General features: G+C 30.6%; 2 protein-coding genes and 1 pseudogene across 4 annotated transcripts; 2 read left to right on the forward strand and 1 right to left on the reverse strand.

Moving 5' to 3' along the window:
• Positions 1-546: 546 nt before the first annotated feature.
• LOC102587824 (dolichyl-diphosphooligosaccharide--protein glycosyltransferase subunit 4A-like) lies at positions 547-732 on the reverse strand (annotated as a pseudogene).
• A 966-nt stretch (positions 733-1,698) lies between these two features.
• Positions 1,699-4,112, forward strand: LOC102587283 (uncharacterized). 3 transcript variants are annotated; one of them, XM_015309589.1, is made up of 2 exons: positions 1,699-2,653; positions 3,768-4,112. In XM_015309589.1, exons 1-2 carry the CDS (start codon positions 2,005-2,007, stop codon positions 3,824-3,826), a joined length of 708 nt encoding a protein of 235 aa, XP_015165075.1. In that variant the 5' UTR covers positions 1,699-2,004; the 3' UTR covers positions 3,827-4,112. The 3 variants fall into 3 exon arrangements, with proteins under 3 accessions (XP_015165075.1, XP_006349467.1, XP_006349468.1); XM_006349405.2 differs by having other exon boundaries at positions 3,811-4,112; XM_006349406.2 differs by having other exon boundaries at positions 3,814-4,112.
• Positions 4,113-15,703: 11,591 nt separating this feature from the next.
• On the forward strand, positions 15,704-17,441 carry LOC102588148 (transcription factor DIVARICATA-like). Its single transcript, XM_006349407.2, has 2 exons — positions 15,704-16,590; positions 16,700-17,441. Exons 1-2 carry the CDS (start codon positions 16,121-16,123, stop codon positions 17,085-17,087), a joined length of 858 nt encoding a protein of 285 aa, XP_006349469.1. The 5' UTR covers positions 15,704-16,120; the 3' UTR covers positions 17,088-17,441.
• Positions 17,442-17,658: the final 217 nt, after the last annotated feature.

Below are 17,658 nucleotides of genomic sequence, written 5' to 3' on the forward strand. Positions count from 1 at the left end.
ACACTGAATAAATAAATTTAGAAGACGGAACAACTTGCGCACATTTGGAAGTTAGAGATACATCACATATCAATTAACTCAATTTAAGATACACAACAACCTAATGATAACTAACTCTAGATACACGATAGTTTATAAATTGGTACATACCTTCATATATTGATAAAGAAATTCATATACTTATATTAACAACACACTAACTCACATATACGTTCAAACTAGAAATAAATCAAGTTGAAATCAGTAATGTATCATGATTTATATATGCATATACAAATTCAAAAATCAAAAAAGAAATTCACATGTATCTGATACTTTATATTAACATTACAGTAACTCACAAATCTGCAAACCCATAACTTATACGTCAAAGTTTTAATGTATCAAGTTCTAACCATTAATGTATCATGACTTATCGATCAATATACAAATTCATGAATGGCAAAATAATGATTAAAGCACAAGAATATGTGTTGCTTATCTTTTGTTATCAGATCTTTTAACTCAAAAATTAAAGCTATGGAAAATAAACATAACTATTTTTGCCCAAGCTAATTATAAAATAACAACTTTCAATTGCCTTCATATTTGGGATTTGCCATCACACAATGATAAGCAACCACCAGCACAAAATAAAGATACCAAGAAAGTTGGCAAGGAAACCCAGGTCCTGGTTGTCAATCATAGTGAGATTTGTGTAGAATTTGAAGAACCCAAAAGCTATGATCTTCGATTTTTTCTTCCTTCGAGAGTGTCAGTCAAAAATCAAAATATTCATTATGTATCTTATCAAATTTTCAACAAAAGTGTTGAATCCTACTCGAAAGTTTCTTCGCTGAAACAGGGACAAAGATGAACATGGATTTTGAATTTTGAATTTTGAATTGGTCAGTTATTTTAGGATTTACATTTCTTTGATTGACACAGTAAAAAGGAACTGAATAGTGTAAATTATGAGATTTTGATTTGATTTTCTATTTTGTTTCCCTTTTTAACGCAACAGCCACATATATAATGTATCACAATTAATGTATCTAGACAACCAATTATGTATTCGAATGTCTAATATTTAAGAAAATTTTATAAAATAGAAAAGAGTAGGAATATACTTTACATTTTTGAAGCAATAAATAAAGGTGGCACAACATTTTGTAAGAGTCCCAACAATAAAAGGTCACCGACTACTTGCACGAAAATATTGTATCCCACTAATGTGGACATGGAAAAACAAAAGGCACTAAGAAAATCAAATCCCTTATATCCTAGGGGTTTGCATTCGGTTTTTTGATTTTATTTTACACTATTCGGTTTGAATTTTTGATTTTGGGTTTTGTAAAAGTGTAACCCAATCCGATCCAATTTGGTTTGGTTTGGTTTTCCTCTATTCGGTTCGGCTTTTTTCGGTTTGGTTATTCGGTTATATCAATAATTAATAACATTTATAACCAAAGTAATAATATTTAATCCCTTAAATATTGTTTCTAATATAAATCATAAGTAAAACTTAAAACACAATTTTTGTCGGTTTTTCGATTTTTATTTTTTAAAATTTGAAACCAAACCAAAAAACCAAACAAAGTAATTTATTAATCTAAAACCAATCCGAAAAACCAAAAAATCAATCCAAATAAAAATTCGATTTGATTTGGTTTGGTTATTCGGTTTAATCCGTTTAGTACACCCCCTTTTATACCCCACGTACTCTCACTCTCTTCCTCCCTCAGCAAACCCACGCGCGCCTCTTTTCTTCCTTTTCTCTTCCCTCAAGCTTCCAAGCGATTCCTTCAGTAATATCTCTCCAATTTTCCGTTTTACTTTTCGAGATTCATCTCAAATTCGTACCGATCTTACGCACAGCTCACCCAAATATCCGTCCAGAAATTTTGAAATTCTTCGTATTTTGCTCAGAAATCCAAGGATTTTTCATCCTATAAATACTTCCTTTGTTGCCGCCTAAAAATCGGAGCGCATAGTTTTCGGAGACAATGTATTAAGAGTGAAAAAATGTCAGAGCGCTTGCCCCTTTCTTGGCTGGTCCAAGCGAGCACTTACAATGTGAAAATTGGTGAGGAGACTGTCATCACAACCGTCACTGACCGCGAAGCTATGGCGATCAGTAGCATTTCGGCACTTAGGAGTGAATTGAAAACTCCAGATCCATTTGTTGGAATCGATGTTGTGAATAATGGAGATCTGTTGCTGTTTCATGTGAAAAATCGGTGCCTAATTATTCAATTTAATCGGATGATGCTCTTGGATGATCTAACTGTTATCCCCTCTCCTCTTAATGAGCTTCTGGGGGACAAAAGTATCACTTTTATAGGTCCTAGACACTTGTGCCAGAATTCTACTGAGTCATATATATCTGGAAGTAGAGGCCAAAAATTAGTATTGAATAGAATTGTTGATGTTGGTTATTTGAGTGGTAAGCTTTGTAAGAAGCCAGATCTGCTGAGTAGTACACTAGAAGAGTTGTTGGGTAGAGTTGGCATTGATATCAAGAAGACTGTGATTAGTGAAGGTTCAATGCGTCCTGATTGGCAATCGTCTTCGGTTCTATCGGAGGAGGAGGTGAAATATGCGATGTATGAAGTTCATTCATGCTATCAAATTGCAAGCAAGCTAATTACTGATGCGACAAGTGCAACTGCAAGTGAGTAGTAATAAGTATAACTTGATTTGGTTCTCTAGTGTTGTTATTTCTTCATGTTCTTATTTGGATGTGCTACCATTACAATGAAAAATCAATGTTGCTCTCAGTTATTTAATTTTCTGTTTGTGTCCCTTTAATCCAAAAAAAAAAAAAAAGCAGCTCAAGTGGTACTAGAGCATTTATCTTGGCCCTTAGCAGCTCAAGTACGGAGTGGAAATTCGCATAAATCCGTGAAGACTCTGCATAGTAAAATTCTTATTTCAACCCATTCCGCATAATTCTTTGAATACTAAAAATGAAATTTATAAAATTCTTTTTTATTTTTTTGTGAGGATTAGATACGTCTCATTTAAAAAATATTCACGTCAGTGTCTAATATTTATACACAACAAACTTTAAATTTTTTGTAAATGAAATCGCATTCTCAGGCAAAAACTATCCAACATAAGCATCCAATGCCATTAAAACTATAGAATCAATTCTCTTTCAAATGTCATTGAAGATGGAATAATTTCTTTGAGATATTAAGTACAATATTTTTCCAACATTAACTCACTCAGTAATCCTTTAATTTTTACAACACAACTACTCTACTGTGTTCACTCACCAAGACAACTCCCCTCATAACTCAAGATTCCTTTTGATAAAGAAAAGTTGTGGGACTTGTCAAGTTGATTAGCGCTACATAGAAAAGTTAGCTTAAAATGAGAAAAAGGTAAACTAGAGGAAATAGGTAGTAGTTAAGTCTGAAAGCAGAGTACAATATCATAAGTATTTGTGAATTCGATAGTCGACTTTTAGATCACTTTATCATTTGTACAATAGCGTATATTTGCGTGTGCGTTTAGGAGCAACAGAAACAAATACAATTATTACTAAAAAACCAACATTTAGTTTTTTTTTTTTTTTTTTTTACCTGGTGTTACATTCCCAATTAATGTTAGACAATCCTTGTGGAGTCGTGAATGTGAATTATAGTTGCTCCCTCTCTTTGTCTATCTTTACTTGTTTATTATACTATTTTGGGATGTCCGACATTACTTGTCCAGTTTATAAAATCAATAAATAATTTATCATTTTGTGTCTATGGAAATTGATATTGTAAATAATGGAGATCTGTTGCTGTTTTATGGGGGGAAATTCCCCTCTCTCTTAAGAAGACAAAGATGCTGAGTAGTACACTAGAAGTGTTGTTGGGTGAAGTTGGCATCGATGTTATGAAACCTGTCATTAGTGAAGGTTCAATTCGTCTTAATTGGCAATCGAGGAGGTGAAATTGGCGATGTATCAAGTTCATTCATGCTATCAAATTGTAACCAAGCTTATTGATGCAAAAAGTGCAACTGCACAGCGTGCGTAGTACTTAATTTTGTTATTTTAATGTTATTATCTATGGATTTTGTTCTATCTCTTCAACTTCTTATTTGGATGCTTGAGATGTGTCATATTTTTATATTAATGGTTGTAATTAGGTTAATTAAAGCAAGGTTTTAATCTTGGTTTGAGTATATTTTCATATTACATTTCTGAACTTTCTGGATAAGTCCTCTTTCCAGATTTTTGAAGTTACAATGATCTGTCTTTGAGTAGTCATATACATACACCATTGTTTTATGGAAAAATATCTCATTACATAAATATCCCTACCATATTTACTAATTCTCTTTATAATTTGAAACAATTAAATATTGTCGCACTAATTAATAATTTCATAACAGCTGGGGCAGACCCACGTTGAGCGAAGGGGTGTCGACACCCTTTTGTCAGATTTTTTTTACTAAATATATATTAATACTATGTTTAAAGGGATATGTATAACAAAATGACACTATTAATTGAAAACAATAGACTAGTGTTGGTTCATCGTCCACTTTTAGTGTTTGAGGTTGAGGGTTTAAACTTCATTCTAAGCTTATTTTTGAAAAATATAAGCTTTAGGTGGCGAGTTCAAACCTCATTCTAAGCTTATTTTTGCAAAATATAACGTACTCATTCTAAAAAATGTGGTTAAGTAGTATCGAACCCTAGACCTCCTCTAGCTTAAAACTAATTTAAACCAATGAGTTAAGGATGTAATTTATTTATAAGTGCGATAGTTAAATTTCTAACTTGCCTTCTATAAATATCAACACTGCTTACTGAAGTTTCATACATGACAATCAACTTGGATATAATATATCTAGAACCCTGATTTTGACCCATGTATCCAAGATACATGTACATGTATATTTCAAAGTCCAAATTCTGATAAGATTCGTAATATTGTTAACTCACGTGAAGTGAAATAATTTACTCTCAAACTAGTGAAATTTGTATCGTTTATCCTTTAACTAGTATATATATGGGAAAAATTGGGCTAAGCCCTAAAACTACCTTATGGGGCCCTACCGAGAAGAAAACGGACTTATATAGAAGAGTCCCATATGAATGGTGCTTCCTCCATCATTTGTGTGGGCTTCTCATTTCTCATCACTCATATGTTTAGACAAATCAATGTGCCTTGAGTGGATAATCTTTCTCTTGTTTAAAATAGTTATTAGAGCCGTCAATATGGGCTAGGCCCGTTGGGCCGGCCTGACTTAACCCGGGATTTAACAGGGCTGGGCTAAGATTTTTAGAGCCCATTTAAGAAAAGGGCTTTTTAGCCCGGCCTGAATAAGCCTGTTGATTTGTGGGGCTTGAGAAATATAGGTAGGGCCGGCCCGTGGGCCAATAAAAATTAATTAAAAATATAATATAATATTAAAATTTAAAATTAAAGAGAGTCCAAACTCAAAATCTATTTAAAGTTTAATTCCCTAAAATCTTTAGGGAATCACTAATAGACCGTAGTTTATTTATTCACCATCCGCAGCCGTCTTCTCTAGTTCTCTTACTAGTTTGTTTTCTCTTGGTGGTAGTAGACTAGTAGTCCAAGTAATTTTCTAAGGAATCACTATTCAAGCTTATTCTCTGGTAAAAACAAGTAAGTTTACTTTTCCCTCTTTATTTTACAATTCTTTAATTTTGTTATATTTTTAATTTATTATTTTTTATTCGATGTTCATTCTATGTGCTCGATGTACCCTAAACGCATAAACAAATTCAAAATTTGACATTATAAGCTCTTACAATAATCTAAGTTAATATTGCAATAGCAATTGCATTTATAGTCAAACATAATTTGTTACGTAAAAATTATTTGATACATATAGACTAGATCTATCACTATCTAAATGACTAAATGATGTGAATTTTTTTTTTTTATGAATTTTTTTTTATTATCTTTTTTTTTTATGTTATCATAGGAAAATAGAAAAATTAATGGATGACACAAATATTATACGTGAAGATAGTGGTGAGGAAACTGAGCCGGTAGAACCAAAGCAAAAAAAAACCAAACCAACAACATCAGATGTGTGGAAATATTTCACAAACATTGGCAAAGGGGAAGATGGAATTGAAAGAGCAAAATGTACTGGCTGTAAAATTGCAATTTTTAAAGTTGGTACAACTCCCAAAGGTACAAATTATGGGACATCACATTTATGTCGTCATAAGGAGGTATGTCCAATGCTTAAATTTCATAATCTGGGTCATATGTTCATTAATCAAGAAGGCAAACTACAGTCTAGAAAAGTTGATCAACAAATACAACGTGAAATGCTTGCAGAAGCTATTATTAAGCATAATTTGTCGTATTCTTTTGTTGAATATGATGGAATTAGGAATTGGATAAATTATATAAGTCCAGATGTTGTGATGCCTTGTAGAAACACAGAAGTTGCAGATATAAGAAAAATGTATATTAGAGAGAAGGAGAAATTGAAACAAGAATTGGCTAAAATTTCTAATAGAGTATGTTTGGCTTCTGATTGTTGGACATCATCTACTTCTGAGGGATACATTTGTTTAACAGCTCAATTTGTTGATGAAAATTGGAGGTTGAATTGTAAAATTCTAAACTTTTGTCGTATGTATCCTCCTCACACTGGAGTTGAAATGGCTGCTGTTATATACGACTGCTTGAAAGAATGGAATATAGAAAAGAAGGTATTTTCTATTACTTTGGATAATGCTACTGCCAATGATAGTTTGCAAACTATTTTAAAAGGGCATCTTAATTTGCAAAATAGTTTGGTGTGTGATGGTGAGTTCTTTCATGTGCGTTGTTCTGCTCATATTTTGAATTTGATTGTTCAAGAAGGGTTAAAGGCAGCTATTGATTCCTTGATTGCAATTAGGGAAAGTGTTAAGCATGTTAGAGGATCAGATGGGAGAATGCAAAAGTTTGAGCAATGTGTTAAGCAAGTTGGAATTGAAACTAATCTTGGTTTACGTTTAGATGTAGTAACTAGATGGAACTCAACATATTTGATGCTTGAAAGTGCTCTCCCATATGAAAAAGTTTTTTCTAGTCTACATTTACATGATAGAAATTATACACACTATCCTACATTTGATCAATGGAGAAGGGCTGAAAAAATATGTGAAGTCTTGGAGCCATTTCATGAGATAACAAATTTGATTTCTGGTTCAAGTTATCCAAATTTTATGCAAATTTGGAGAATTGAATGCATGCTGAAAGAGAAGTTGAATAATGAAGATAAAGTTATTAAGGATATGGCTTCAAAGATGCATGAGAAGTTCGAAAAATACTGGAAGCAATATAGTGTAGTACTTGCATTTGGAGCAATTCTTGATCCCCGCATGAAATTACAATTTTTAAGTTTTTGTTATTCTAAGTTGGATTCTATTTCCACACAAAAAAAGATCTCACTTGTGAAGAATAAATTGTATGAGCTTTTCGATCATTATACAAACAAGCAAAATGTTGTTAGTGCTTCTTCAACTATTCGGACTACACCAAGTGAAGCTAGGAGGAAACCCAAAGGATTCAAAGTATTTAATGTAAGTAATTTTCATCTTGTTAAAAATTGAATATATTTCTAACTATATCAAATATTTTTTCTTTGTGTATTACTGTCTTTACTATTCTTACATGTATTAACTATTTTCATGTTTTTAACTTCATAGGAATTTAAAGCATTTGAGAATGAAACTGTTTCTAGCGATGGGAAGTCAGAATTAGATCTTTACTTAGAAGAACCAAAGCTTGATTATGAAAAATTTCAAGATATGGATGTTTTCATGTATTGGAAGGATTACTCTAAAAGATATCCAGAACTTTCAATAATGGCCCGTGATGTACTTAGTATTCCTATTACCACTGTATCATCAGAATCATCATTCAGCATTGGTGGACGTGTTCTCACTAAGTATAGAAGTGGCATCCATCATGAAAATGTCCAAACACTTGATGCTACTCGAAATTGGTTACATGGTTTTTCTCAAACTGGTAATATATTTTTGTGTACATTTAAATATTATAATTCTCAATTTAGTTATTTCTTAATATTTAACTAATTGAAACCGCATATAAATTGCAGATGAAAATGAAGATGTTAAGACAACCTTCCCACAAGTTGATTCAGATATGCTTCATGAAGTATTAGATACGCCATAAGTTTCATGATTTTTTTTATAATTTAATTTAATAATTATAAAAAAATATATAATTTTTAAAAAAGTGGGCTGGCCCGGCAAGCCTGTAGCCCACGTACTTGTGGGTTGGGCCGATCGTTTTCTGGCCCACACAAAAAATGGGCTAGCCCGGCCTGGCCTGTAAAATGTCAAAGCCTGTATGAGTTAGCCCGGATGGGGTGGGCTAGCCCATATTGACAGCTCTAATAGTTATAATTCAAAAAGAAATGATCGATAGTATTGTTGAATTAACCACAATAATACACACAATTGAAAATAGTTTATGAGACTTTTTCTTTCTCACAAGTAGGTGGAAAAAAAAAATACATCAGGAGACAATTTATCATTTAGGGCTTGTTTGATATAAAGGATAAGAAATAATTAATTTAAGATGAGTTTATCCCATGTTTGATTGGATAAAATCACGAAATGAATTATCGCAAAATTAGTTATCCAAAAATCGTAGTGTTTCTTTTTATTAGAGCCGTCAATATGGGCTAGGCCCGTTGGGCCGGCCTGGCCTAACCCAGAATTTAATAGGGCTGGGCTAAGATTTTTGGAGCCCATTTAAGAAAAGGGCTATTTAGCCTGGCCTGAATAAGCCTGCTAATTTGTGGGGTTTGAGAAATATAGGTAGGGCCGGCCCGTGGGCCAAATAAAAATAATTTAAAAAATATAATATAATATTAAAATTTAAAATTAAAGAGAGTCCAAACTCAAAATCTATTTAATATTTAACTAATTGAAACCGCATATAAATTGCAGATGAACATGAAGATGTTAAGACAACCTTGCCACAAGCTGATTCAGATATGCTTGATGAAGATGATCATGAAGTGTTGGATACGCCATACATTTCATGATATATTAGATATGTCATAAGTTTCATGATTTTTTGTAAGGAGTTTATTTTTAACTTTTTTGTGGTTGGAATATTGTCACATTTTTTGTGTTTTAATGTGACAAAAAAAATTATGTTAATATTTCTATTTAGATATTTATACTTATACTTGAAAAAAACTTAATAAATATTATAAAGATAATTTTATTTGTGGATTTGATTAACAAGTAGTAACATTAACACCATGTAATATTATTTTATCGATATTTATGATAATATTTTTAAATTATAATTTATACTTTATTTTAATAATTATAAAAAAATATAATTTTAAAAAAAGTGGGCTGGCCCGGCAAGCCTGTAGCCCACGTACTTGTGGGCTGGGCCGACCATTTTCTGGCCCACACCAAAAATTTGTCCTACATTTGATCAATGGAGAAGGGCTGAAAAAACATGTGAAGTCTTGGAGCCATTTCATGAGATAACAAATTTGATTTCTGGTTCAAGTTATCCAAATTTTATGCAAATTTGGAGAATTGAATGCATGCTGAAAACCCGTAAAATGCCAAAGCCTGTATGGGTTAGCCCGAATGGGATGGGCTAGCCCATATTGACAGCTCTACTTTTTATCCTACATTGAGGGTGGGGTAACAATACTGGAATAACTTACTTACAAGTTACAATCAAACGAGTCCCTTGAATTCGTCTTCCTTCCTCAAAAGAAAATATTAAAATAGAAAAACAAAAAATTAGTCCAAGCTAAGCCATTATATTCCAATTTATATGACTTGTTTAATTTCCTTTTGTATTCCGTTAAAAAAAAAGATATATTTTTATATTTACTAACAAATTAACTTTAAAATCTCTATTTACCATTAGTGAAATTATTTATGTCATACAAATATCTATGACTTATTTTAGACCATAAATTTAAAAAATATTTCTCTCTTTCTTAAAATAAATATCAAGTCAAACTAACTCATATGAATTGAGACAGTGAGAATACATATATACATGGATTTGTTTGGGGACATTACAGTATATATTAGTTGTGTATTGGTTGGTGTCCCCATGAGTTCATGAGTCGTTCATGTATTAACCACATGCACTCTTTTGGGGAAGATGGTAAGCAAAGAATCTTTCTATTTATAGAAACTCAAACTTTTAAAAAATATAAAAATAAATAAATTAGTACTCTTTCTTTTCCCAGACACACAAAGTCAGCAGTAAACATTCTTCGTTTGTTGAAATGGGAAAATAAACATATAATTAAGATTTCCAATGCATATCTATTACTCTTTCTGTCCACTTTTATTTATCATGTTATGGTTTTCAAAAGTCAATTTAATTAATATTCAAAATTATATTAGGTTACACTAATTCAATATTTTAAAAAAATAATAAGATATTCAAAAACTATACGAAAAGTACTATAAATTATAATTTTTTGCATATCAATATGATAAAAAAAACTTCGTAAAATGTTAGTCAAATATTTTTATAGTTTTACTCTAAAAAAAATTTATGACAATTAAAAGTGAACGAAGGTAGTACTCCTTCCGTCCACTTTTAGTTGTTTATTGTATTAAAAATAGATGTTCTACTTTACCCTTAATACTATTAATTATTTATTTTCTAAATTATTTTTTCAAGACCTGAAACTACACATCAAATAATATGAGTATTGTGATAAAGTATTCATATTTTATTATTTTTAAGAAACGTGTAACGTCCAAAGTGGACAAATAAAAGTAAACCAAGTAAGTACTTTATCATTTTATAATTTATTTTACCCTTAGTACTGCATATTAATTATTTCAAATTCATTTCCCAGTAAATGAGATGACTTGTAATAATTAGAGGTTATACAGTAAAATTATCATTTTATTTATGACTTTTTAAGGTTGTGTCAAGTTAAATATGAACGGAGAAAATAATTAGTTTAACAAGCTAATTAATCACATATTCACAGTACTAGCTAAGCAATCTTCATGGTTAATTAAGAGATTATATATGATGAGATGCAACTCCCACTATAATCCACTGAGCTCAACATAAACCCATTGTAATTTACTTTTCTGTGTTCATTTAAAAAAGACATGAATAATTTTGTATAGTAAGTTTCTTGACAGAAGAAGGAGAAAAATATAAATTGATTTATACATCATGATTCATGACAATTAGGTATTAGCAACGTCCAATGAAGGTTGTGAATTTGTTATCGTCTGATTAGGTGATAAGTAATTTTTCATTTTTAATAAAAAAGTAAAAGGAGCAGATTAAAGCAGATAAGACAAGCCTTGACCCGCTACAATGACCTGTCATGCATAATTTATATAAGATCATTATATAAATTCCATAAACTTTAAATTCTCCATTTTTTTTATACATATGATAACAGCATCTTGAATTATGTGATACAAGTACGAAACAAAGTGAAGACTAGTAAAGCTTTTGTTTTAAGCCTCAAAAAACTTTGGCGCCCTAAAATTTTTGTAATATTGATTTATCAATTTATTTTTACTTTAAAAAATATTGAAAGTTACACGGAAGAAAAGAGTGCAAAATCTTTATAAAAATAAATACAAATAAAATTGTTTTTGTTTTCAATGATAAAAATATTTTAGACCTTAAATTAAACCATTCAAATATTCATATTACTAGATAAATTTATTATGCAAAAAAATCTAACGTAGTAAATTACATACACTTATTAACTTCAAATAACCTTAATAATATTATAGATATCAGATTCTTGTTATTAACTTAAAAATAGTGTGTATATATATAGTTTTTGACCAAATGGTCCGGATACAAAATTAAACATTTTTTCAAAATTAGTCAAAAAAATGTGTACCAATTGTGTAGTGAACAAACACTAATTTTAATAACATGTATAAAAAAAGATCTGTATCAATTAAGTACATTCTAAACGATTCAATGCTTGATGAATGACATGAATTGATAGTAAATTCGTATTATGATATTTTGTGCAATGAAATGCGTTGGAGCAACATCAGATTCATCAAAGACTTTCTATGATCGTAGACAGAATCAAAGATTTTTGTGGGATGAATCAATGAATCAGATGTTGTTCCTACGCATGTCATTGCATAAAAGGAAATGGGAACAACTTTTTTTTTAGAAGGTAATCAACTTTAGGAATGCTGCCAATTAAATAGGTACAGTTGGACCCAACTACCCTTGTATCATTTGATTCTTGTATTTTATTTTATATTTTTGGCTTCTGCATGTGTAGTTTTTTCTCTTCTTTTTTTTCTTCTTTTTACTGTTTATTTTTGGTTGAGCAAGTCCAATTATATACAAGCAAATAACCGACCACATCAATCAATCCTTTCACATAATGCAAACCCTTTATTTAATAGTATCAACATATAAATATTGACACATCACATTTGTTTCCAATTATTCTCCCTCAATTCCAATTTCGTACATTTTACGTACATTTCATTAATTTTATTTTTTTATTTTTTCTATCATCATTAGCTTTAAATTTAACATACACTTGTTGCATTTCAAATAGAATTCTTGAAATAATCCTGAAATTATTTTTGGATAATTAATATAAGTCACTAATTTGAGATGTATATCAACCGGTGAAACTCATATTAAAATAGTTAAGCTATTTATATCATACACTCTTAAAATGTGGGATAGTCCATACAATCATTTCCAAAAAGAATATATGATTTCAAATAATTCAAGACAGTCATCTCATGATAACATAATCATGACAGAAAATATTTTACATGTACTATTAAATTAACCCTCATGTGGATTTGCTTCTAATTGGAAGATAATCAAAAGAGTACTCCTTTGTAATGGGACCTTCTTGACACTAAATGATCGTTTGTACAATCACTACTACAACAAAAATAACTTTTAGCGGTAATAAATGTAGACATTAATAAAGAGTGTTAAAGTTTTTACCGACATTAGTTAAGTGACATTAGAACCAATGTCGCTAAAGGATTTAGGGACATATACGTATACCAAGAGTGCTAATTGCCGCTAAAGATACATATTTAGCTGTAATTAATAAGTTATTGTCGTTAATTAATTACCGCGCTAATGATCATTTTTAATGTTGTGGGTGTACTAGTTAATGTTTTTATTTTTTAAATATAGAGTACATAATTAATACATACCAAATCATGATATTAGTAATATAAATTATTAAAATATAAATAAGTATGGTTAAAAATAAAATAATTTATACACCAAATTAAACATTGAATAAAACATAATCTCAACGTGATTAATCTGAACATTACCAATTCCAATTTAACCAACACACTCTATTAAGTACTTTTCTGATACACTCTACCAAATGACTTTCGAACGGAATGAAATTAGAGTACTTTTTTGATACACTCTACCAAATGACTTCATAACATAATAGAATATTAATTAGTCTTTTTATCAAGGTAAACTGTCAACTTCTATAAGAAATTTTTTAGTTAAAACTGATATATCTATTTGAAACAAATTAAGTAAAAAATTTCTCCATTTCAAAATAATTATTACTTTGGTAAAAAAAAATCGTCCCACAATAAATTTTACTTTAGAAATTTAAGATAAAAATTAGTATATTTTTATACTTCATCTTATTAATAGTGTTCATTTTTCAAGAGACATTTATAATACAAAAATAGCTTAGTAAATTACATATTATATTAATAAAATTTTTAATTAACGTACTTATGAAAATGACACTTATTTGAGACAGAGGGAGTATATATCTTCTTCATAGGAAAGTGTTGTGTGTGAGAGAGACCCAATAATTATGGCCAATCAGTAAGAAACAACGGATCTCCTAACGCAGTCACAATCCATTGAGAAAAAAGACAAGAATCAATAATTCATCAAATTCAAAAGTTGATTAAAGAAGCCTGAAAGGTAGTAAATTTACTTTTTCAAATATATCTTTTTTAATTAATAATTTAAACAAATTTCTAAAGAGCTTTTGGATACTTTTTTTTAAGGTCAAAAGTGTTGTCAACACGGCAAAACATGTTAAATTTGAATTTTTGTTAATAGACTATTTTTGAGGTTACTAGTGTAAATCATTTAATCTGTTCAATTTAGTACATTTAAAAATTGAACTGACATGCCATTTAAATTGATCCATAAAAAACTTTGTCGTGATAAGATATATGTTTTTGTTATCAAACAAAAATATTGTTTTGATTAAATACATAAGGAAATTATAAAAATATGTATTAAGATTTAATAAGAGTTGGACAAATTGAGTTATATGGTTATTGAATCACTTATTTATAAACTTTTAGTCCATCTGAAACTCATCCATCTATTAACTCATGTTGGTGAAAATATAATCTTCAAGTTGAAGTGGTAATATTTCTCTTTTAAGGAGTAATAAAGCTTTACTGCACCGACCCAACATTAATATTTTTGATTTGTCCCATTTAAGATATATACAATAATTCGATAACGTCTATGACTCAAGTAACTCTGAACTAATTGTTAAATCCAAAGCTCCATTAGTAAAAACACTTTTTCAACAAAATAATATTCTCTTTTAATTTTTTTTGTGTGTGCGCCCGTTCATGCGTGCGTATGTGTGACACTATTTATTCTTGGACACCCTTAATAAAATTTCTAGCTTCGATACTATTTATAAATGGTAAGAATTCTTTGAGAGGATAATTATTAGCAGATTATGACATTAGTGATTACATGAGTTACATGAAAAAAAATCAGTCTTATTATTTATACCCACTAAAATAATACTATACTTTAATAAAACCATTTACATACTCCATTAACTCTGTGTATTTTAACCTACTCAAATTCAATTCAATTCGTCCATTTAACATCCGTATTAATAACCAAAACAGTTCACCTACAAAGAAAAGAAAAGAAAGAATAACAGTATCAATGCCTATGCAGTCCTGAGTGTTTTTTTTTTCTTGGTGTCCCAACAGGCAGCTCTATGGGCAATGACAGGTTGTCCTTTTTGTCTTAAGACTGAGGTCTGAGGATCTCTATCTCTATACACCCAAAATAAACCTCCCACATAAACCAATGACATCTCAACACTATATTTTTTACTCTCTATAATACTTAAAAAAACTTTTTTATTTCAGTTTAAATGGTCGTTTTTGATTGACATAAGAAAAAAATTAAAAATTAAACCATTTATAAATAATATAAAAAATACGATTCTTTAGATAGTGTGTTACGAATAATATTTATTTTTTAAAAATTTGTCCAAAAAGAAATAGTAACGCCATTCTAAGAATACTTAAGGTGAGTTGGCAAATATTTTGTTCTTTATTTCCTAACTGTCATGCCTAATGAAATACCAACATATATCTATATTACTAAGATAAAAATAGAAGAAACAAAATGCTAGCAAATGCACATGCATTTCTTTTAAGGTCTTTCACTATATACTTTTTGATTCCTATAATACACTTTCCAATTTATTATGAAAAAGTAAAGAATCCTTTTATCTATGAACAATTCTTCAATATCTTGTTTATTCGTAATATAATTTTTTTTAGCATCGGTAACAAGTCACAGACATATAATATATTCATATCTAACGATTTTCTATAAAATGGTAACACAACATATAACTTGTATAAATCTTTTCATTTTCATTCTTTCGTAGAGCTATTTACTTGATCACAAACATTTCTAAAACTCTTCTACAAGAGGGGCAAATAGTTAATTTTCTGTTTTCTCTAAGTTTGCCCCTTCATTTGTATGCCCTAGTTTTTCTACTACTATATAATAGTAACTCTATTTTCTTCTTTTTTCCATTAGTAGCTTCTCTTATACTTTCTAGTGTAGATTATAGGACACCTTAAGACCTCAAATGCTTAATGTTTCACTAGCAAGATCTACTTTTCCCCCCTATTTTTCCTTGGGTTTTGGAAAGTTTGGTGGTCATAATTTCTAGATTCCTCACCTTATACTACTTTCCAAAAAGTCTTATTCAGATTCCCCTTCTTGATGTCAAAAATAAAATGAAAAACCACTTCTCATCATTTTTACCAAGAAAACACAACTAGCTAGGCTGCCATTTATAATTTGTAAATGAACAAGAAAACATGAGCAGGGAAATGGGATTTCTTTCTCCTCCTTGTGAAGCAGCAACATACCTTAGAAACTCAAATTGGTTATTTGAGGAAAACAAGGGAACAAAATGGACTACTGAAGAAAACAAGATGTTTGAGGACGCGCTCGCGTTGTTTGATAAGGAAACTCCTGATAGATGGTATAATGTAGCAGCAATGATCCCCGGAAAGACGGTGAATGATGTGATCAAACAGTATAGAGAATTGGTTGATGATGTTACTGATATTGAAGCTGGATTAATACCTGTACCTGGCTACATGACTACAGTTCCTAGTACTAATTCATTCACATTGGATTGGATTAATCATGATCAAGAAGAAGGCGTCTTCCATGACTTCAACAAACCATTCTATGGTCCATCTCATGGCAAGAGAAACACATCAAATCGATTTTCTGAATATGAAAGAAAAAAAGGAATCCCATGGACCGAGGAAGAACACAGGTTAGTTTAGTGACTTTACTGTTACAAAAAATTGAGTTGTGTGACTTTCATGTTACAAATTTTATTAATGCTACGGCAATTTTGAATTTGTTTTCTACATTTTGGTCAGGCAATTTCTGTTGGGGCTGAAAAAGTACGGAAAAGGTGATTGGAGAAATATATCTCGCAATTTTGTGACTACAAGAACTCCAACACAAGTAGCGAGTCATGCTCAGAAATATTTTATCAGACAGCTTTCCGGGGGTAAAGATAAGAGAAGATCAAGTATACATGACATTACCACTGTCAATCTTACAGATATGAAATCTATATCGCCCGAGAATCATACATCTTCCAATTCCCCTGAAAACTCTGTTCCTTCTCCACAAAAACCGTACAATTTGTCAAATCAAAAAGCAGATATAGGATTCAAAACATATGGACTAAAGTTGCATGAACATGGAATGCATAGTGTTATTCTGCAGGGACTTCAGTTTGGTCAGTACAATACTATGTGATATCAATATTTCTTAAGAAAAAACAAAAAACACGCGCTGCTCTGCCATCTGCTGTCTTTTCGAGTGTTTTAGAGGTTTGATTAAAGTATGTTGGAAGATTAAGATAATTATGTTGCTGCTGCGATGATTCATAGAGTTCAGCAAGCAAATGTACGAGATGTAGAAGGTTTAGTGAGAAGGCTGAGCACTGTTTCGTGTTAATATTATTGGTAATTCAAGATGGTTAGCAATAAGTCAAGTAATTAAAGTTCCTTGAGAATATTGTGGTTGTTTTAGTTTGTAGTATTTCCTTGTTTTCATCTCTGTAGAAGAAGCACTATTTTCATCATTCATTTCATCTTGTCCTTTTGCTCATTGTTACTACAAGGGAAAGGAAGAAAAAATGCAATTGGCATTACGGGGAATCCCGGGCTAACAACCTTACAACAACATATTTAGTATACTCTCACCAACAGGCTATAGATAGAGTGGTGTGTACACAGTCTGTGCTCTCACCAATAGGCTACGGAGAGAGTGGTGTGTACACAGTCTTGAGTCTTACCCCTACCTTGGAAAGGTAGAGAGACTATTT

The sequence above is a fragment of the Solanum tuberosum genome, unplaced genomic scaffold (assembly GCF_000226075.1).
Source record: "Solanum tuberosum cultivar DM 1-3 516 R44 unplaced genomic scaffold, SolTub_3.0 scf00106, whole genome shotgun sequence".
In the NCBI taxonomy this organism is placed as follows: Eukaryota; Viridiplantae; Streptophyta; class Magnoliopsida; order Solanales; family Solanaceae; genus Solanum; species Solanum tuberosum.

Excerpts from the sequence above, each read along its gene's own strand:
- LOC102587283 (XM_015309589.1), top strand. The coding sequence starts at position 2,005 with ATGTCAGAGCGCTTGCCCCTTTCTTGGCTGGTCCAAGCGAGCACTTAC. Across the intron at positions 2,654-3,767 it reads TGCGACAAGTGCAACTGCAA|ATCTGTTGCTGTTTTATGGG; the intron begins GTGAGTAGTAAT and ends TAAATAATGGAG.
- LOC102588148 (XM_006349407.2), top strand. The coding sequence starts at position 16,121 with ATGAGCAGGGAAATGGGATTTCTTTCTCCTCCTTGTGAAGCAGCAACA. Across the intron at positions 16,591-16,699 it reads TGGACCGAGGAAGAACACAG|GCAATTTCTGTTGGGGCTGA; the intron begins GTTAGTTTAGTG and ends CATTTTGGTCAG.